Source organism: Fulmarus glacialis, unplaced genomic scaffold (assembly GCF_000690835.1).
Source record: "Fulmarus glacialis isolate BGI_N327 unplaced genomic scaffold, ASM69083v1 scaffold16323, whole genome shotgun sequence".
Classification (NCBI taxonomy): Eukaryota; Metazoa; Chordata; class Aves; order Procellariiformes; family Procellariidae; genus Fulmarus; species Fulmarus glacialis.
The window spans coordinates 3,452-25,522 of record NW_009201179.1 but is presented as its reverse complement, the minus strand read 5'-3'; the positions used below and the strand labels follow the sequence as shown (position 1 = coordinate 25,522).

At 45.4% G+C, this 22,071-nt stretch overlaps 1 protein-coding gene across 1 annotated transcript; it reads left to right on the top strand.

Moving 5' to 3' along the window:
• The first annotated feature begins 45 nt into the window (after window positions 1–45).
• On the top strand, window positions 46–16,148 carry BRD8 (bromodomain containing 8). Its single transcript, XM_009573855.1, has 20 exons — window positions 46–136; window positions 804–873; window positions 1,898–1,947; window positions 3,050–3,172; window positions 3,317–3,397; window positions 3,860–3,924; window positions 4,538–4,674; window positions 5,107–5,322; window positions 6,613–6,757; window positions 8,332–8,424; window positions 8,843–9,123; window positions 9,628–10,083; window positions 10,442–10,535; window positions 10,746–10,792; window positions 11,157–11,371; window positions 11,681–11,773; window positions 11,978–12,046; window positions 12,759–12,936; window positions 13,590–13,694; window positions 15,741–16,148. The coding sequence occupies exons 1-20, from the start codon at window positions 114–116 to the stop codon at window positions 15,798–15,800; spliced, it is 2,601 nt and encodes an 866-aa protein (XP_009572150.1). The 5' UTR covers window positions 46–113; the 3' UTR covers window positions 15,801–16,148.
• Window positions 16,149–22,071: the final 5,923 nt, after the last annotated feature.

Below are 22,071 nucleotides of genomic sequence, written 5' to 3'. Positions count from 1 at the left end.
GGGAGGCGGGTCCGTGCACTCCTTCCCCTCTCCCGGCAGAGCACAAGCTGCTGAGCGCCGGCCCCACGGAGCCCTGGTCCATCCGCGAGAAGCTCTGCCTGGCCTCGTCTGTCATGCGGAGCGGGGACCAGAACTGGTAAGGGAGCGGAGCTGGGTGAGGGTTGTGTCCACTGCTCTGCCTTCAGGGTGGGCACAGGCACCGGACTCCCGGGGCAAAGCACGGGCTGTGTGCTGCACTGGTGCATGGGTTTTCACCATGCCGCTTTGTTGTGCAACAGCTAGTCATAAACACTTCTGCTTTCTGTGTACTTTCTGCTCTAAACAAAATTGGGCTATTAAAGATGGAAGTATTAGACGTGTACCTTGAAAATCTTTTTGCTTCTTTCATAACTACTGTGTGAAAACAGAAGTGTGTTAATCAGAACAGAGAGTAACGTTATTCCAACATAAATTGGAAGCGGTGAGTTGTGGTCAAGGAGGATATTTGATAACAGTCCTGTGCATTGCTTCTGCGCTTGTTTTGCTGCCTTCTTCCAAAGTAAAGTTTTTGTGGAAATGTAATGTTGTCATCAGAAGCTAGAAACTTGCCTTTCAAAGCAAGGGAAGCTGTTGGTTGTTTGGGAGTAGACAAATATTTTTGAGTCCAAGGGCTGTACTTCCATAATTCCCAAACTCATCGGCAAGTTCGTTGTGTTTATGGGGGCTATTCAGTGATGAACATCAAGACAGGTCAGCATCTTTTCTCTGCATGTTGGTTGGGGAAGAAAGTAAGTTGACGGTGACTTGCCATTTCTCTCCTGTAGGGTCTCAGTCAGCAGAGCTATCAAACCTTTTGCAGAGCCAGGACGCCCACCTGACTGGTTTTCCCAGAAGGTAAGGTACTGACATTTGAGTCTTAGAAGAAATGGGTTCTGCATGGGATATGTAAGACAGTTGCCTAAGAGAATGTATTTCTTGTTTTTAAAAAAGATAGCAAAATTAATTTAAAAAATCAGTTTTGTATAAATCAGATTAAATACTTTTTTCTGTTTCTGAAATTAAATTTGAGCTTACAGTACAGTTGGATAAGGTTAAGGAAAAGACAAGGATGATCAAAGACATGAAACAGCTTCCTTGTAAGGGATGGCTAAGTAAGGTAGAACCCTTCGACATCAAAAAGAGATGAATAATGGGAGATACGACAGATGTCTGTATAATCAGAAGTGGCATGAAGTTGAGGATGAATGAGCATTAATTGAAAGTGCTTTGTCCAGTACAAGATTTAGAGGCTATTAAGTAAGACTAACAGGAGGCAGATTCAAAGCAAGCCTAAAGAGAGTGTTCTTCACCAGGCATGTCATTAAGCTGTGGAATTTCTTGCCCCAGGAATTTGTGGATGCCCGTGTATTTTGGTGTGTCCTGCTCTTTGGGCAAGCACCTGGGGTTTTTGTTATATAAGAGACAGAGAGATAAAGAGAATCAAGGGAGGAGAAGTTGGGGTTTTTATGTTCCTTACTGTTTCTGTTAAGCTATGAAACTGCCCTTGATATAATGTTATTTTGTTTTCTCCATTGAAATATTTTTGGTTCATGTTCACAGACAGAAACGTTACGGCTACAGTTTTCCTAATCATGCTTGCCTGCTTTGATTTCTAAATTGTTAGTTGGGAGTGTCTGTTCTTTAGCTTTGTTTTGGAGATCAGCCTGGGCAGTGCTAGAGTAAAAGAGCGAATATGCTTCCTCACTTTCCGTTACACTAAATTATAGCCGTGAGGGAAACTCTGAAGAAGACTGTCAGATATGTTCATAAAGTGTTAGACCTCTGAAGAAGTAGGAGTAAGTGCCCTGTAGGCTTTGTTGATGGGCGTTTGCTGATGCTGACTCTTTGGTGTCCTCTGACTTTCTTTGTTTCTTCTTAGCACTGTGCATCTCAGTATTCAGAGCTCTTGGAGACTACGGAGACCCCCAAGTGAGTACAACGTCTGAAGCAAGTGCAGACTGCAGCAATTTTGGGTGGACTTGTTGGTTCTTACAGCAAAGGACTTGATAGTGCTCCTCCCAAAAGGAGCGTACAGGAATGAGGACATTCAGTTGTGATAGCTGGTGTGAGTGGACAGTGGGATCAGGGTATGGCGGATGGGGGAGATTGGCAAGCCCAAGGTATTTCTTAAAACATGCTTCCCACATCTCCTTATCTTGTCTCCTTTTTTCATAAGACTGAAGTAGTTCAGTATTACATGGTTCTAAAACTGGTCACTGTATACTTGTTAGTGTCTTCCATACGCCCCTACTGTCGTTACAATACGTGGCAGGGTAATTGGGGCCTCTTTGCCACAGCTCCATTTGTAAGAGTTGCAGTGTGCACTTGGGGACTTAATGCAGCAAAAAGAAACATTTATTTGGCTGGAATAAAACATTACATATTAGTCTTATTGATCAGAAGCTTTACACATAAAATTATCATTCAGAATAGGGGTAGAAAAGACAGCAAGAGTGAGAAGGGGAAACGTTTTGTATTTGTCTCTATTTTCCAGTTGTTTCTTATAGTTTTCTTATCAATGCTGTCACCACAGCTTTGTGGTCTCAGATATTTCTCACTCCTAAATCCAGCCTTTTTTTTTTGAGACTTCACATCAAATTAAATTAAAGGCAGGATGTTTAAAAGTAGTATTTGTGATAGTGCTGAGTGATCTTCAGCACTAAAGTTGGAAAGACAAAAGGCTGAGTAGACTTATTGAGGAAAAAAACGGATGTTTCTTCATGGATAGTAAGAATTTTCTCTGAAGTTGAATGATTGATTTTTTTCAGGTTGACAGTTTGTAGTGGGCTTGCATCTTTGATCTGTCCCTGAAGTCATTAACACTGGACGCATTTAAGAATTAGATAAACTTTTCAGAAGAGGTTGTTTGAACATTGTGCTGTCCAATATCATTTAAAAGAAGTCGAAGGGGAGGTTGATTTTTTTTGTGCATGTTTGTCAGGAATGACAGACAGCAGCCATTTATAAAAGGAGAACTGGGGTTTTCTGTGTTTCATGTCTGAACTTTTTTGTTTTTTCTCTTATTCTATAGGAGAAAACGTGGTGAGAAGGGAGAAGTTGTGGAAACTGTGGAAGATGTTATTGTGCGAAAACTGACTGCAGAACGAGTTGAGGAGTTGAAGAAAATTATTAAAGAAACACAGGAGAAATACAGGTATGCAGCAGAGGCATTAAGCTGCGGTGCACCTGAGAGTCCTGTCTTGAAAAAGGGGCCTAAGTGGGTTGGTGCTTGGGGTGAAAATGCTGCTTGGGGCTTATTGTTCAGTAATAAGTAAGTAAGAAGGTTTTCTGATTACAGGCAACTTAAGAAGGATGCAGAGCTGATCCAGGCCGGACACATGGATAACAGACTGGAGGAGCTGTGCAATGAGATTATGATGTGGGTTATTTAATTATTTCCATGTTATGCTTTCTTCTGAGATTGTAGTTGCCTGACACTGTGTGTTTGTCAGGCACCTCTTGCTCTGCGTGCACTGGGTTAAGAGAAACAGGGCAGCTGGGCAGATGCTTTGGCCTCTGAGGGTGGACTTAGTTTAGATTGGGGGACACCAACTTGTGTGGAACATCTTTTGGAGCTTCTCAGTGAAGAGCTCAGTGATGGCTTGCAACATCATGCTTGCCTCCTCCGTTTTGATAATCAGCTGGAAGTGAAATTCCCTGCCAAGTGTGTCATTCTCCGACTGGCCTCTGACTCTGCTTCCCTCCTCAGAGGATTTGAGCCTGAGTCCGCAAAGGCAGGTCATTGTTGTCTGGAGATAATGGGGTTGGGGTCAGTAAGCTGCAGGAGGAACTAAGGGGAAGTGGGACACTGTGTGACAGTAGGTTTTGGTTCCATACACAGAAAGAAAAAAATGGAGGAGGAGGAGGCAGAAGTCAAGAGGAAGGCTACAGACGCTGCTTATCAGGGTAAGCTGGAAATGAGCTTCCTTACTCCTCCTCAGAGAGAGATGCATATGTTCTTAAGAACATTTGGGAAATATCTAAGTCTTGTTAAAACTTGTTCAGGAGGAATTCGGTGACCCTAGGAGTTGGAAAGAAAGATTATATTCTCTTTCCAGCACTGTATTTGTAACAGGGCAAAATGCAGAGATTTCTGAGAAGGGAACAAATTTTATAGAAAAGGTATACCTAAGAGGAAGCAGGATTAGCAAGGAGCTCTCTGTTAGAATGTCAGGCTCTTCACCCCTTTAGTTTTCCCTATAGTTTTACTATTGTCTGAAGATAAAAGGAAGAAAGATTTGTTCTGAATATTTAATTCGTTTGTAATTCTTGGGGCAACTCAGTGAACTAAACTACCAGTGGTGGGAGGTGGTGAATACCCACCTGCTATGGAGATCTGAAATTAAAGTGCATTACCCAATGCTAGTATTATTTGTGAACTGAGCCTAGTGTGGTGCAAGAAATTCCTACAATGTAAATTGTTTTCTTAGAGTTCTTTAGGATAAAGTCAGGGGTAACTTTCAGGGACCGTCCAAGGTGGAGTTACGGAATCTGACTTTTTTTTTCTGTTCTCTTCCAGCTCGTCAGGCCATTAAGAATCCGCCACGACGATTGACAGGTGTGATGGTTCGCTCCCCTGCAGGCTCAACCTCCCCAGGGGGAGACTATGCTCTGGGAGATCTGTCTCAGCCTGCTGTGGACGAGGCCAGTCCAGGGGTAAGGATGCTTCCCCTGGTACGAGGGAAAGACCAGCCTGGGACATGGGGCTCTGCGTCCATCACGGAACAGGAGCCTTGGGAGAAGCCCTTGCCTTGTTTTGCAGACTTCGTTGTGGTAGTGCTGTAGTGTGGTTGATGAACAGTGCTGCTCGAGATACGTGTCCTCTCCCGTGTCTGTGATGATCAGGTGCCTGGATCGAAGGCTATGTAGGGGCATCAGTGGGTTGGCCAGGCAGTCTTCTGTGTGTGCCTGGGAAATGGCACTACAGGGCAGGGAAAGGGTGAAAGCATATGCCTGGAGCAGGTGTAGCGAGTGAATGGAGTAGGTGTCTGTGGTGTGCTGGATCAATGCTCTTGGGGGAAGGCGCAAGTGGGGCTAGTCCGTGTGGTGGAGTGTGGCTTTGAACAGTGTGGTTTTTCTCTTTCTCAGGTCACTCCAGGGACATTGCCCAGCACCCCAGTTGCCTCCTTCATTGGAATCCCTGACACCCCTCCAGGCTCTGCTCCCCTGGATGCCCCCATGACCCCAGTCACTGATGATTCACCCCAGAAAAAGATGCTAGGACAAAAAGCAACTCCGCCTCCTTCCCCTCTGCTCTCAGAGCTGCTGAAGAAGGGCAGTCTCCTGCCCACAAGCCCCAGGCTGGTATGGAGCTCTCTGCTCATATATGCAAGCACACAAACAATTTGCTCCAGACTCTCCCACTGAAAAAGGGGGAGCTGCAAAGGCTTTTTAAAAACGTAGAGTTTTTGTGAGAGTCCCAACAGAAGTGATATCTGAGAGATATAATTACCCCTATGAGCCACAGAGGTGGGACCCTTTCCCAGCAGTACTGTGGGTGCAGGACTGCAGGAATTATTCAGCACATAGGACTGGCTGTCTCCCCTCAGTCGTAAGGAGTTGGAGTTGCAGGCTTTGCTGGAGGAAATCATTCTCCCTGGGGGAGGGGGCATGTTAGTCAGCATCATCCCAATCAGTCTCCATGGAGGTGTTCTTGGGCGATTTCTACTTTGGGCTCACAAGTCTTCTTTACCTCTTGGCAGGAAGTTGAGTTTCAATATTTGTAATGGGTCTTAGCATAGGAGTAGGGAGTCCTTTAGTGGGGTTTATGACCAATATTGAAGTGCTTCAGACTTCTCGTAGTTGTAGACGGTTGTTAAAATCACTGTGATGACAAGCCACTCTGACCCTTCTGGTGTTAGTGACTCTGGAAGTCTTAGGTGACTGTTGCCGACACTGTTCAGAGCCCAGTCTGAAAATAGCAGCCATCAGCCTGCCCATGGCAGGGATTCCCTGTGTTAGTGCTTGTGCGATGAATAGGTGTATTGCTGTTGACTTCCTTTTTTTAATAGTCAGATCTGGGGTCTTTTCTATTTGTTAGGTTGGGTAAATATTCCATGGGTTCTATGTTTGCATGGTGCAATGTAACATAGGGTGGAGCAAGGAAAGATGATGGCTGTGGAAGACGGGGTTTTCTTTGTATCGACAGGACTGTTTTACATCTGCTTCGAGGTCCATCATAGGTTTACTATGTGACCTTGATAGAGTTACTTTCCATCTTGGTGCTTCAGTTTCCCTCAACTCAAAATAAGGGATAATTCCCTGCCATCTTGGGGGTAGAGAGGCTCGTACCTGTAAAGGATTGTGAGGTCCTTGAACAGAGGAACTAAGGTAGAGCAAATTATGTATTTGGACTAACTTCAAAGGAAGGTGGCACTGCAGCTGTGTGGTAGCTGAAGAACAACAATTAGCTTCAGACTGTCATGTTGTGCACTTGTATAAGGGGCCTCAGGCAGCGACTAGACTGGACTAAAAAAGCGCAAAAGAAATGCTGATACAGCAAATGATGGACATATTCCTGGAGGTGCATATCTGGCAGAGAATCACTGATGCGATGGTATCTCCAGGAACTTCAGTTGTGTCCTCCTTTGGCAGGTTGGTGAAAACGAAATGGCAGTGGCTTCTGGTCACATGAACAGCTCAGGAGTCCTGCTGGAGGTAGGAAGCGTCCTTCCAGTGCTGCACAGTGGGGAAATGCAGTCGGCACCTGGTGCTGTCCCTGCATCTCCTGCTGCTTCAGGTAACTCAGGACTCTCCCTGTACAGTTCTCCCTTCAGATGTACCTTCAGACTGTTCTATGAATTCTCTTTGGAGAGAGATGAAGGACATCTAGCCTGGCTGGTTTTGGCGCTTCTTTATAGAATCATAGAATAGAATCATAGAATAGTTTGGGTTGGAAAGGACCTTTAAAAGTCATCTAGTCCAACTCCCCCTGCTGGGGCAGGAACATCTTCAACTAGATTAAGTTGCTCAGAGCCCCGTCTGACCTGACGTTGAATGTTGCCAGGGATGGGGCATCTACCACCTCTCTGGGCAACCTGTGCCAGTGTTTCACCACCCTCATTGTAAAAAATTTCTTCCTTATATCTAGTCTAAATTTATGAGTTGTATTCATAAAAAAATACAACTTTATAAGTTGTATTCCTATTTCTGTACGCCTGTCCCTCTCACCCCTACTTTTTTTTAGGACGACTCTAATCCTTACAGAAAAAAGAGTACCTTCATCTAAAATGACTGAAAGAATTAGACTTGATTCGATCCTGGTCCATGCAGTCTAGTTTTTTGGGTTTGACACTAACACCAGGCATTTCAGTGTAGAAAGAAAGGGTTAGTTTACAGGAAGTTGGGGAAGAATTGGTTTAGTGTCTGATTCCCGATGTGTCAAACTGCAGCTCCCTGTGAATCTGGAGAATTCATGTGTCTTAACCTCTGCTTTAGCTTAGAGATCTGTTGAGGATTAGAGCATAGTGGACTGTGACCTCCAGAGTAAGTTCCACAGAGGGTGGTGAGAGGGACAGCACAAGAGTCATTGTGTTGGGCCTTGTCAGAACAACCTGCCTAAGGTGAAGTTTCTTCTCAGCTCATGCTAACCAGTGGTTTAGTCACATTGTCTGCAACTGAGGATTTATGCCATTCATTCATATATAACTCCATGTGAATAATCTCACTTTCCTTATCCATGTCTGTTCTTTAAGACCTGTTAATTTGGTCCAGACAGTTCAGTAAATTCAGACTGGAAATTACAGCTAAGATGAGTGGCAACCTTTGATATAAGAGGAATTCTCCAGGAAGGACCTGCAAAGGGATCCCCTCTGTTCCCTTCCAGCTCCTGTGATGACTGTTTGTCTTGGCTTACCTTGTGTGGCTCTCTCAGCACTGTTTTTCAGATTTCCCGTAATTGTATTGGGATGAGCCTTTGGAAGGGCATCTCTCTGCATGTGTGGCTTAGCCTGTCCAGCCCTTACATTGAACACAGTGTCCCATAGTCTGCATGATTCTGTCTCAGACAGCACACGCAAAGGAGTCATGCATTTTTGGTGCAGGTTCTCCATATAGCTTTTGGGACCATTTATAGGTACTTCTCAGTGTCTTTTCCCAGAAGAAGCCACCAGACAGTGAAGAGCCCAGTGGTGGCTTTGTGGACTTCAGTGGTGGCTGCTTCTTGCTCATGTGCTTTTCCCTTCTACTCTCTGTTAGGTGCTCCTACGCTTTCCCGGCTTTTAGAAGCTGGTCCTGCACAGTTCACCTCACCTCTTGCTTCCTTCTCCGCTGTTGCCAGCGAACCTCCAGCTAAGCTCCTGCCACCCCCCGTAGAGCCTGTGTCGCAGGCAACCATTGTCATGATGCCCACGCTGTCAGCACCATCCGTTGTGCCACCAGCTGCAGCTCCAGAAAGCGTAGCCACAGGTGCGTTCCTGAACTACGCACTCGTAGGTCATGCACTGCTGGAAAACAGAAATTCCTTTGGGATCAGCATCCAGTGAGCTCTCAGCTGGTCTTTTATCACTTAGACTCGCCATCCTTGATGAAAGGACAGTTATGGCTGGGTTCTGTTGTAAACAGATGGTTTTAAACAGGATTTGCAGGGTGGGGGTGGGGGTGCTAATGGTATGTTGCTGGATTGTGGTTAAAGGGCTGGAATCTCACTTTGTCTCTACTGTGGGATAGCAAACCCGTATTTGTCTTTTATTTTTCTAAGCCATGGTGTTGTGGGTGGACTTGGGATACTTGCGGTTGATGCTTGGTCTTATCCGCTGCAGTATTTGTTTATGTGGGCTTGACTTCTCCAGATTGGTCTCTGATTGTCACTCTCATGCTTGTGCAGTGAGCCAGCCAGAAGCCTGTGTTTCCATGGAGGCAGTGTCTGATTCCCATACCGTGACAGTGTCCATGGACAGCAGTGAAATATCCATGATCATTGATTCCATCAAGAAGGAGTGCCTGGGTTCTGGGGCTGGCAGCGCTGCAGGGTCTTCCAAAGATCACTGCATGGATGGGAAAGAAGACCTGGATTTGGCTGAGAAAATGGACATTGCAGTGTCCTATACGGGGGAAGAGCTGGACTTCGATACTGTTGGAAATATTATAGCCATCATTGAGGACAAGGTAAATGGGCAAAGCAGAGTGCCAGTGCCTTTTGCTCCACATCCACTTAGGTTAATCTCAAGTGATTACTGTTCACCAATTTAGTTAGTTTAAACAAGCAAGAAATAACTTCCGAAATGCACATTCTCACCATCGTTGTCCAGATCAATAGGAAATGACCCTATGGCACCACTGCTGCTAGTCTGTCACGTTTAGCCTGGTACTCCTCGTCAGAGTACAGAAAGAAAGCTCTTTTTTCCTCATGTTGGGTAGGGTTTGGGTCACATCTCTGGCAGACAAATGAGTGCTGCTTGCAGCATACTTTCCAGGAGTGCTGTATTTCTGAAACTGAAGCTCCACAGGAGACTCACAGGGAGTGATATGAGTCTGGCTGCAAAAGGCAACTTTATAAACCCAGTACACTGGGTTTTCCGCAATTGTCTCATTACCAAATAACATGAACTTTTTTTAATCCCTCTTTCTGACCTTGGCCTGCACTGCTGTGTGTTTGTTTTGGCAATAAAGGTAGATGACCACCCTGAAGTCCTGGATGCAGCAGTTGTTGAAGCTGCTCTGTCTTCTTTCTGCGAAGATACCGATGACCCTCAGACCCTGCCTGGCCCGTGGGAACATTCAATTCGTCAGGAGCACGAGAAACAGGCCCAGATACCCCAAGTGTCTGTGACTGTGAAGCAGGAGAGACTGGAGTGTGAGGAGCCAGAGGCAAAGGGAATTCGAGACCTAATGGGCATTGGCGAGCTGGGATCAGAAATAAAGACAGAACCTGCAGAGCAGGAGCAGAATCAGCTGGGCCCTGAGGAAACCATACCAGCAACTGCAAGAGTGACGGAAACACCAGAGCTTAGAAGTCAAGACATAGAAGAAGATCAAAGAGCAGCTGTAGCAGCAGGAGAGACTTCTGAAATTGAGATAGAATCGGCCAAGGGAGAAGATGAAGTGCACAATGCAGTGAAGACAGAGGTATGTGAGCAGAGAGGCTGTCTGGAACTGGTGTGGTGAAAGAAGGGAGCAGTTGTGGCAGGTAGGAGAGAAGTTTAGAGGAAGGATGACTGCTGGGTTGAGAGTGACCCTTCAATGAATGTGACTGGCTTGTTTTCTTGGGAGTCATGCTGCTGATCTGTTCGATCTGCAGAGAAGCTCTCTGCTTTAGGCAGTACCTTTATGTATCTCCCCCAGCCCATGTGCAGAATTGCTGTTGGGAAGGTGCTCAGTGAACTTCATTGCCTTGAGTTAGGTTAGGGTGAGTGAGATGTGCCCACACCTTCACTGAAGTAAGCTGACACAAACATCTAGATTTGTGCATTTCTCTTCCCTCCAGACCCCACCTGATGATGATTCATCCCCTCCACAAGTCCCAAATGTGAGTGAAGACTCCTCACAGGCTGATGTTCAGCACAAATTTGAGCTGTCAGGTAACTTAATTCAGCTAGGAAATCTTTTACATGCAACATTATTAGCTGGATAGATGTCAGTGATCTGGTTCAGGTTTTTTGGGGAGGAGGGAGAAAAGATACGTGTAGGAACAGTGGTAATTACTGCAGGACAGCAGGCACTGGTGCAGGAACTTTTGTAGGAAAGACTGCTTTGGAGAATCAACCTTTCTGCTTTTCTTTTTTTCACAGAGTCAATGAAGGAGGAGGCCCAAGCCCTGTTTAGGAGTCAGATGAAGGTAATTCTAGATTGGTTGTAGTCATCTGGGGTTCATTAGTAACATCTCACTGCTGCTGCTGCTTCCTGGCTCCCATCTGCTGAAAAGCAAAGCTTGATTTCAGCTTTCTGCACTGAGAAGAGAATTGGGCAGTCTGCAGTTGGAGCTAAAGGGGAGATGGCTTCAGGCACTATAAAGCTGTGTGTATATGTGTTTCTGTTTCTGCGGGGGGAGGCAGGGCAGGATAGAGTGACTAGGATTTTGTGAAAGTGCCTGTACAGTTGTCAGCAGCCATAGCTGGTGCTTGCTGAACCATAGTTGCTTTGGAGGCTCTGAGTTGCTGCTGTAGCTGGCTGTGCAGACTCACGAACTCTCTGTGTTTCAGGATGGGCAGGGTGAAGAGGATGATGAGGATGGTGCCAGTGAGGCTGCCAGTTTGGAGGAACCCAAAGAAGAAGATCAGGGTGAGGGATATCTATCGGAGATGGATAACGAACCCCCTGTGAGTGAAAGCGATGATGGCTTCAGTGTCCATAATGCACCTCTACAGTCTCACACACTAGCCGACTCCATCCCCAGCAGCCCAGCCTCCTCGCAGTTGTGAGTATCAGTGAAGCTCCCAGGGACACAGGTGCAAATCCCAGGCTATTTTGTGGAGGGAGCGTAGGATTCTCATTTCTGTTTTGCTGGCTGAGTGGGTCCGAAGGGGAAGTTTGTTGATGATTTGTCTGGTTCTCCTTGCTTACAAGTGCAAGTTTGCAGACAGCGCCATAGTAACAGGTCCCATTTTTTTTTTTCTGTCTTTGGCGTGGATTAGCGTAGGCATGTCAAAGGCAAAATAAACCATAAGGTTTCTGCTCTGAGGCAGTATGCAGACTCCTGAAGGAATTCCTATTCTTTTCTTCCCAGCTCAGTGTGCAGTGAAGACCAGGAAGCAATACAGGCCCAGAAGATCTGGAAGAAAGCCATCATGCTAGTTTGGAGAGCAGCAGCTAATCACAGGTGAGTTTGATGTCTTGAGAACTGGCAGAAAGAAGTGACTAATCCTAGACAAGTCTCTGCGCTCCCAACTTGGAGGCTCATCTGCCTTGGTACCAGGAGATGATGAATCATATTGTTACTGGTAGCAGACAAATAAACATGAGAGCATGAAACAAATATTTACGAGCAAGGACGGGGCACTAAGTGGACTCCTTCTCTCTGCAGGTACGCCAATGTCTTTCTACAACCTGTAACTGATGATATAGCACCAGGCTACCACAGTATTGTGCAGAGGTGAGTCTCAGCAGTCTTCTGTCATTAGAACTCTGTGTATTTGCATATTTGTGTAGGGATTTGTGGCAGGAACGATGTAGTTTTTGGCTGCCATGCAGACTTCCAAGACTTGGAAAATTATTTTTTTTCTGGCATGATTCAGTCAGAAACAGGTTTCCCCAAGAAAAGGGTTATCTTCAGTATCAGATAAATGGCTTTACACAGCTCTGTCTTCGAATGAAGTACACTAACTTACACAGAACTTTTTTTTATCAGTAAGGTGGTATGTGACTGATCTGCTGCCCCCAGTTTCTATTCGAGGGTAGGATTTAATCTTTGAAATTCCAAAGACCTATCTTCTTTAATCAGCATTTTTCACTGTCCCAAATAGCGGACTCTTCTGAAAGAATTACCAGAATCCCCTGCTAGCCCCCAAAATCTCTCCTAAACAGTTCAGTGGCTGCAGCTCTAGCTCCTTAATGTCTCCTTCAGTGATGCCTGGAGAACGCAAACGCCTCTCCTGAGGCATCTGTCATGCCACTGTTACCATTCATGGTAACTGGTGGACAGCTTGTGTCTTCTGACCCAAGGCTTTGGTACTCAGGAACACAGCCTGTGTGTGGGAGAACCTATTTGGCTAAATTCAATAGATGGTCTAACCAGGGCTGTTTGCAAAATAGAGGGGACGGAGTTAAATATTTCTGTTGCTATTTTGACTGCATTTCTTTCATAGGCCAATGGATTTATCTACCATCAAAAAGAACATTGAGAATGGGCTGATACGAACCACAGCTGAGTTCCAGCGTGATATTATGCTGATGTTTCAAAATGCAGTTATGTACAACAGCTCTGACCATGATGTGTACCACATGGCTGTGGAGATGCAACGAGATGTTCTGGAGCAAATCCAGGTAAAGTACTGAGCTGAGGCCAGTGCAGGACAGAGCATCTGCCTTGGTCCATAGGTATGGGAAAGACTTCTGGATGTAAGACCACAGTTTCACTCACAGCATCTTTGAATGAAGTTCCGTCTTTCCCTGCATCTCTCTTGTGCTAGTTCAGGTGTTTGTGGTGAACTAGATTGTGGATAATTTAAAACTAACACAGCAAAATGTTTTTTAGGTTCAGCCCAGACCAATTTCAAATCTAATTTCCTTCAGGGAAATGCTTAGGCAGCAAGAACCAGGGTGTGGTTCAGGAACAGAAACAAGCAACAAGAATGGTGAATGACAGGGGACGCGATTGCTTCTTTTGGTGGCTGTGCTGGTTTATGCTGGTTTAAAGTGTACATGAATCTGTGTCCTGTGAATATATGCCATTTAAAATTTCTTGTGAAGTAGCATGTCCCAGCTGGCAGGGCTAACAGAGTTTGAACTGGGGTTTTATAGTTGCTCAGGACTTGTGGCTTCTGAGGTAAATGGGGGAACTTATTCTGAGCAGCAGACAAAGAACTGAAACTGCCTCTGACCCAATCATTCCCAGCCTGTGGTTTGTGATAGTTAACTGACACACTAACTGAGCTTGTTTTGCCTGAGAATCTTAACAGTGTGTGGTTTTCTTGCAGCAATTTCTGGCCACACAACTGATCATGCAAACATCGGAGTCAGGGATCAGTGCAAAGAGCCTGCGTGGGCGAGACTCCACTCGCAAGCAAGATGCTTCGGAGAAGGTGAGAATGCTGCACCCTGTGGAAGGGCACTTGGTATCTTTTGGAGAATCCCAAGATACTGCATGAAGTTCCCATACCAAAGATAGGCAGAATGTTTTTTGAGCTTGCAATGGCTCCGGCATCTTCATGTGAACAATTTTTTCTATAAATGTGTCCATTGGTTAGTTTTTAGCTCCGGAGCTGTACATTATCCCAGAGGCGGGTGTTAACAAATTATTTCTGTAATCCCAAGACTTCTGTTCCCTGTTTTTAAAAACAAGTGATGAAAACTGTAGGGAGATGAACAGAGTATTGGAAGAGGCGTGATATGGCAGGAAGGTGAAGGTGTAGAGAATTGGAAGATAAGCCTCTGCCATGTTCTTCACTTCCAACTCAGATTTTTAGAACCAGGGAATCACTCCAGCCTGGTTTGCTGTGTAAAACACACCAGAGAACCTTTGACTTCCACACTGATCTGAACTAATAGCAATGTAGATTTTTTTTTTTCCCTTCTGTAAAGACACATCCAGACTTGATTAAGTGGTCTCAAGTGCTCTCAGCTGTTGCACACAACATTGTGACAGCAAGTACTGCCTGCTTAGTTCTAGTGGCAACTGCACAGTGCAGAGATTGTTTGGTAGGCCAGGCCTTGCGACGACTGTGGAGGGAATATCCCTTTCCTAGCATTCTGACTCTCGCAGTATCCCTCTTTCGTCCATTTTTATGTTCTTGCTGCGTAAGACTGATGCCATGCGGGAAGGGGAGTGGGGCACGTGTTTCTCTATGCTCGTGTGTGGGCTCAGTGCTTCTGTGTGGTGTGTGCATTTCCGTATCTGGTATCTGATAAGTCCTTCTGTTTGGCCTTTTAACAGGACAGTGTCCCAATGGGCTCTCCTGCCTTCCTTCTCTCTCTCTTTGTAAGTATTGAAAGGCTCCAGCAGGTACTGCAGTACTGCTGGCAGTGTGCTCTGCTCCTTGTCTGGGTGATCACTGCACTGTCACAGCATCCTTAGCATTGCAGCGGTGTGTGTTTAACTTAGGGGGCTGTACAACCATGATCATTAGAGAAGAAACATCTCAGTCCCTTATTCTCAGCGTGGGTGAGTGGGAGGGGCTTCACTCTTTTCTTCTGGTTCCAAGTGTTCTCATTTTGTCATCTGCCTTTGCTTTTTTCCACAACTTCTTTCCTGCTTTCTTTCCATTTAAGTGGGAAGACAGACCAAGTGGTGCAGTACTATAGTTCGTACATCTCTCATGCTTATACAGCTGCCCCTTCCGCACGTTCGAGACAGTACAAAGGGTCTTGGGAAGGTGAGGAGTCAGCTGTGTACTCCTTTATCATTCATGGTCCAGAAGGGAAATAAGATATTCTGCAGAAATACCTTGCTCTGTGTCTGTGGTGATCTGGAAGTATTTGGAAAAATATTCCCTCCGGGAGACCCCAAGTCTCTGAGTTGCGGGGAGGAGAGAGGGGAGGAAGATGGAGAGTTGTTTTTTTCTCTCGCATATATCTAAAGACAGAGGAGTACTCCGGGAGAGTCAGCATGTCAGCCAGAGGGAGAGGGCAGCGGATCAAAGGAAGCTCTCAGCTCGCCTTCTGCTCATGGAAAGGAGCTGTGCGGAGAAACTAGGGAGCTAGTGCCAGGGTCACTCAACTGGAGGAGCACTTCCCGTAGGGATCAGCAGCTGATAAGGTAGGTTAGTCAGCAGTTTCCTCTTCCCATCTTAAGAGCCAAGCTAGAATCTGCCACCTAGGAGAAAGCCTGCACTGTACAGACTCCAAAAGCATCTGTCTGGGTGAGAGCCTTGTTGCCTCTCTCTGCCCTGGCTGCCAGCAGTGCACAGAGATGCTGCAAATTCCAGCACCTGTGCTGTGTCCAGAGTGAATTTTAGGTAGGTCTGCAGGCAGGCCTCCCCAGGTCTTCTTAGGACAGCTTCCCTTTCTCCTGTTTGGAAGGTGTGAAAAGTTGTTACCAGATGCACAATTCCTTACCTCCCCGAGTGCTGGAGGAAGTGTTTTGTGTTTAGGGTTGCATAACTCTCTCTTTTTGTTTGCCTTGTGACTAGGACGGCGGCACCAGAGGGCGTCGCTGTGCCATTGAGGCAGACATGAAAATGAAGAAGTGATGCTGCAGGCAGACAGAAAATCCCAGCACCTGGCATCGAGAGTTGGAGTGCAAGCACGATGCTGTTAACAGCTGTTGGAGGAGGAAGAAAAGCTGCAGGTCCATTTCTGGGACCTCATCTACCTTCTTCGATTGCCCCTCTGGAAAGCAGTGTCTCGTCAGAATGTGTAACCCAAAGAAACTTCCCTGGAGGGGAAGACTAGCCCCCCTGCCTGTTTTAGGGCAGTCGTCTTGGGCTTCATCAGTGTTCTGGTGTTAGCTAGCAACTGGTGGCTCGTATGTACTGTAATGTGAAGTGTACAGATTTTTACTAGTGATGTGTAAATGTGTATGTATATTAAAGTCTGGGAACAAATCCAGTGTACAGTGTGCAGTGTACTGAGCATCGCAGCTCTCTGCAGTGAGGAACCCAGTTTTTGTACAAGGGTGCATATCTGTCTTGAATATCTGCAAATATAGCTGTCTTTCAGTTATCCATATAGCACACAAGCACGGCAGAGCTTTGACATTAGAGATAATCCATTAATCCTGAGAATGTTGCATAGTGCTTGGATGGAGGGGAAGACTCCCTGCTTGAGTGTGTGAGAATATGGTACTGTTGTGATGAAATAGGAGATCTAACCATGAGAAGTTAAATACTACAGTCTTGTTGGAGCTTTCCTTAAGAGACCAATGTATTGAAATGTACCTTACATTCTTTCCCCAGAGATTTGTAATGGGTACACTAGTCAGAGTGAAAATCTGTCATTCCAGCAGCTGTAGGCATGCTGGTACCTGGTTTCACACTGGAGCTTGTGAATTGTTTTTCTCCACTGGAAATTACAGTTCTTTCCCTCAGCAACATGGATGCTTAACTGAGTTTTAAGTTCTTTCTGACAATTTTCAAGTCACCTTCTTATTTTCTGCTCATATGATCTGTGAGATGAAACTTGCATATTTTCTGCCCCCATGACCTTCCAGGGGAAAAAAAAAAACAAAACGATGTTATCCTTCCTGATGCTTAGAGCCACCGGGAGTGGTCTACACTTCTTTGTGCAGTATGTACAGGGCGCAGCTTTCTGACACAGAAGTTGCAGGAAACTGAGTCACTGCGATTAAGACCAGAGGGATTGTTACCTTACATAGTAAGAGCTCTTGATTTTCACAAGTTTTGTGTTGAAGTTGGTTGTGCCTGCTGTGTTGAGTCCCATGTTTGGCTGAGGTGTATTTCCACCAAGAATCACTCTACATGTGATACTAGAAATGTAGAATCCTTTGGTTTGCTTACTGGTTAATTTTCCTTCACTACTGAAATTGGGAACAAATTTCTGATTTGAATTTTTATGCCCTCAGTTTCCAGAGATTACAGGTTGTTAAGTTCATAGCACAAAAAGTTACAGGTTTCTTTTGGTTTCTGGTACTTTATGGAATAATTTAAGTTGGAAGGGACCTCTGCGCATTTACCTAGTCCAACCTGCTGCTCGAAGCAGGGCCAGCTTCAGAGGTAGATCAGATTGCTTGGAGCCTTGTCTAGTCAAGTTTTGAAAATCTCCAAGGACGGAGATTCCCTAATCCCTCTGGACAACTTGTTTCAGTGCTTACCCACTTCCATGGAGTAAACATTTACCTTGATTATCCAGTCTGAATTTCCTTCAGTGCAGCTTGTCACTGCCTCCTTTCCTTTTGCTGTTGGCCACTGAGAAGAGTGTGGCTCTGTCTCTTCTGTAACACCTCTGCCCTGTCTTTCTCCGTGTTGAACAACTGAAGTTGCAGCACATGGGAGGATCTTTATCATGCCCACTAGTAACTCACTTGCATTACGGAAAGCACTGCTTTCGTTCCTACCCTTGGTTTCTTCTCTTAACCAGGTATTTTTCCCTCAAAGAGCCTTTTCGTTTCCCCCATTTAACATTTTAACAGCCTTTAATGATGTTTAAGATCTTTAAAAATCTAAGATATGATTTTCCTTTACAGAGCCCTGTTGCCTCTTTCCCAATTCATCATCTCATGCTCTGACTACTAATTTCGTTCTCCCTAACACTTTGTTCTAATCTGTCTAGTGTAGAGCTCAGGTTTACTGTGCTGCATCTCCCAACATCCACCCTTTTACAAACAGATAAAACAATTGCATCTTTCTGGTTTTCTTGTGCTGTGGCTAATGTAAATGACAGGTTATACAACATAGGTTTGGTCCTGTGGTATTTAAGCTTCTTTAGGACTCACAAGTGAATCCCAGCTGGTTCTAAGGTTTACTCAAATTGTTCTAAAACCTCCCCATTGACATTTTAATTAGAAACAGTCTCTCAGACCCATCCCAAGAGAAAGTCTCGTGTGATCTCCTCTGTGGCAACTGCTGATAATGATGATTAATTTGGTTTTTCCAACTGGCCCTATTTTCTACTGAGATGTTTGGCACTGATCATGCGTCATTCCCACTGATCATCTGGCAGCTCTCTGCTTCTGATGTTTTTGATGAGGTTTGTTGTTGTTATTTGCTTTTATGTCTTTAGCAAATTGTTCTCCAATTTTTTTCTTTTTTTTTTCCCCCCTCTACTTTTTTGTGGATTCTACATTTCATTTATTAGAGTTCAGGCTTTTATCATTTTTCTTGTTTTGACGTGCAAGTTCCTTTTAAAGGCCGTCTTTTTTATTTCTAACAGCTTTTTCTCATATCGGTGAGGGTTGCGCAGTGTCTGATCTCTGCAAAGCGAACTAAAACTTTCCAATTTGATAATGATTCCTTTCTGGTGACTTACGTAGCCAACATAATTAAGAACTGTCTTAATTAAAAGTTGAAGTCTGTATCTTTTTGTCCCATACTTTTTGTACAGAATTGGTATGGAACTAAGCAGTCTGTAATTATTTCACTCATCCCGCTTGTCTTGCACTAATGCTGCTGTTCCACTCTGGTGTCTTGAGTCTTCCAAGATATAGTAAAACTGAACATAAGGCCGAAAATCTTTTTAATTGGTGCTTATACCCAAGTTCCCTGGGCTTCCTGATTTTAAAATGCTTATCCCTCTCAACTGGAGTACAGAAAAGTGATCACAAGTGATGCATTACCTGAGGCTAAGGCTTTTCTGTTCTTCAGCTGAGCTGCGGTGGCTGATTCTGCATGTGCGGCCAGCTCTGCTGATGGTGCAGGAAAGCACTTTAGGCATGGGGTTACTCCTCAGATGAAATCACAGTTTGCCCAACTCCTTTAGCTGGAAGCGGAGAGCAGGTAATGTTATCTCTTACCTCATCAAATTTTATCTGCTTCCACTAAAGATAACTTTGAAAGAGGTTTCAGAAGGTCAGCCTTTCAGATCCTAGCTCTACTTGTAAATTCATAAAATAAGCAAACAAGTTTTCTCATTCCAAACCCAATGGATTCCTTATTTTTCCCAGATATGCAGGATCAGCTTTATTTGTAGCTGTGCTAGCAGTCCTGAGAATGCAAAAGGAAGTCAGTGAGAAATGTGCTTGTTCAAAATTCTGGAAAAATTAGGTTGTACATAATTAACTGAAAACTCTAAAGACACTGCTAATTAATGCATAGAATTCTCCATAGGTACAGCATCCAGGCAGCTGAATTCAGTGGCAAGATACAGATTTTTCTAACAGCCATTTACTGTTGTTACTGTGACTCTGCAAGCAATTCCCCAGACGTAGAGAAATCATAGTGGACTCATGCAGTAGAAGACACTTAGGCATGGACTAATGAACAGAGATGAAATGAATGGTTTCTTCCTTCTTAAGAGAATGCTAACTCTTATTTTCTGAAATGTGTAGAACTGTCCCCTGTCAGTGCGTGACTGCGCGGTTATAATTCTTCTGGCTCAGGTACACAACATATCACCATCCAGCTAAATCACATCTGTCACTTTCAAAACAAAGTTTCTGTGGTGTTTGTAATAAGTTATTTCCAGTATAAAAAGTTCTGACGGGGCAGCAAAGGGAATTTCAATAAGTTGTATTTGGAGTCACTAGCTTTTCACAACTGTCAGCAGCTTGGGAGCCCTGGCATGACTTGGTTTTGAGCTTGCTGCTGGCTGCCTTTGGCACCTTAAACATCTAGTATCCGACAAAGCCGCATGCTCCTAACCAGCTCAGCATCCCCTGAGCACAGTAACCCACCAACCCCCGGGCAGCACAGCAAAAGCACCAGAAAACCTGAAAGTCAGTTGCTCTGAAATGGCAGTTTGTGTTGCAGAGCTACAGTCCTGCCACGTGCTGTCAAATGTGGGCTCAGGTGTAGGCTGCTCGCCTTACGGAGTTCTTCCCATGCTTCGGCTCTCTGAGTATGTCAGGAAATGAGCTGGGCTTTGCAGTTCTGGATCAGGGTACAAAGAAATTGCTCTCTCTCTTTATGTTTGTTTGCAGATGGGCCATGCCTGGGTGTGGTGGGAGTCTGAGACGGAGTCTCCCAGCGAGTCAGAGAAGAACAGTGACTTCCAGTCGCTTCTCAGCTGGGATTCAAGCTTGGATCTGGATGCGGGGAGCTGGAGGAATACTGAAGAGGTGGCCATGGGGAAGCTAGAGGAGAGCAGCCGAGAGGCAGACCGCGAGCTGGAGTTCAGTGAGCCTCTCTGGGAGGACGATAGTGAAGACTTCCAAAAGGCAGAGAGGCCATGTGAAGACGAGAGTCTTATCGAGTTCTTCTCAGAGGTAGGGCTGTTTGGATGACAGGAAAGTGGGCGGCATAGTTCAGGCCCTCCTGAAACATTAGGGTTTTCAGGGCCTCCACCGCCCCTACACACAGAAACAGTCTGGGGGAAGAGCAGATGCCCCGAGTTCACTTGCTCCGTGTCTCAAGCCTAGCCCTTCCTCCCATTTAAAGCTGGCACCGCAACCAGGCAGCTGCTTTGCGAAAACACAGCTCACCCTAAAGCACAGAGATGTCAGTGAACTGACACTGTAATAATAACACAGGGCTTCATCAGAAGGTTTTGCAAGGATTCCTAAAAATGGAAAGGCATTCGTGAGTGAAAGCAAAAATAGCATCTGTGCTGCTTATTTCTTCTTCCTTTTGCCTTCACAATTTGAAGCAATAAATCTCTCTGTTGTAGGTAACCCAGATGATGGAACCTCTCCGCATTAGCAGCACAGAGTCATCACAGACTCAGTGGGATTATTGTGGCTCTGGGAAGCAGGATGATGGGGAACATGTGAGGTGCCAGGAAAAGACCACAGGGACAGCAGTCTCAGAAGCAGATGAAAGTCAACTACATGTCCTGGCAGATGAGAAAGAACACTTCCCAGGAAGAGAGGTAGGGGAGGGGTGGTCCTAAGTGAGCCTCTGGTCCTGGATGAGAGACAAGAGACAGTGAAGGAAATCAGCTGTAGAAAAGATGGGGAAGTCCCAGGTTCCGAGTGGGGAGATGGGGAGACAGAGGAGGAGGCAGCAGGGAGGGCAATGCAAAAGAAATGTATGAGGGGAAGGATGTTTTTTATGTATGGGTATGTATCTTTATGAACAGGAAGCTTGTTACAGATCAAACCCTCAGATGCGAGTTGGAGGAATTGCTCCTTGGCAGTGTAAAGGTGACTCATGAGAGCTGGCAGTCTGCTCTCAGGTTTAAGGCAAGACTGGAATACTTGCCTTCTTCTAATTGCTGTGTTACGCAGCACACAGCTTGGCTGGTTTCAGGCCCACATGGCTGTGATAGCAATAACCATCTGCCCCTAGAGACCGTCATGTCTTGGAAGCAGGCGCTGTCTAGCCTGGGTTTACATCAGCCCTGTGTCTAGGGGGGCTGTGGGCTCCCACCAGCCTGCAACATGTTGCTGGGACAGGTAACACAGCAGTGGAATAACAGTGCCATTTTTCCACACTCATATTTGTTCCCTTGCAAACGTAGACACTGGAGACAGAAATAACTTTCAGGGTTCTTGCACTTGCCCTGTTCAGCCATGACAGTGTTATTCCCCGCAGTTCCCTCGCAGTTCTCCCAGTGGTCAAAGCCAAACACAGCAGTGTACACTTTCTTCTTGAGGAGTCTGCTCCATGCTTCAGATCTGTTGAGGATTCTCAGGTGCCCCTGCACATAATCCCACTTCTGGACTCCAAAAAGCCTCTCTCCCTGCACCTGTCACTCTCTATATTTTATTGGCAAATCACTACAACAGCAACACTCCCCTTCCTGGCTGAGTCTATTCTCTGTCATATTCATGTGGGAGTTTGTGAGGAAACAACTTTGTTGCACTCTAGGGCATCCTGTTATCTGTGTCTTGAGCTTTAACAAGCCTGAGGCAGTCTTACCTCAGCTCCTGATTGCCCTCTCACATCCATGACTCTTCCCAGAAAAGCA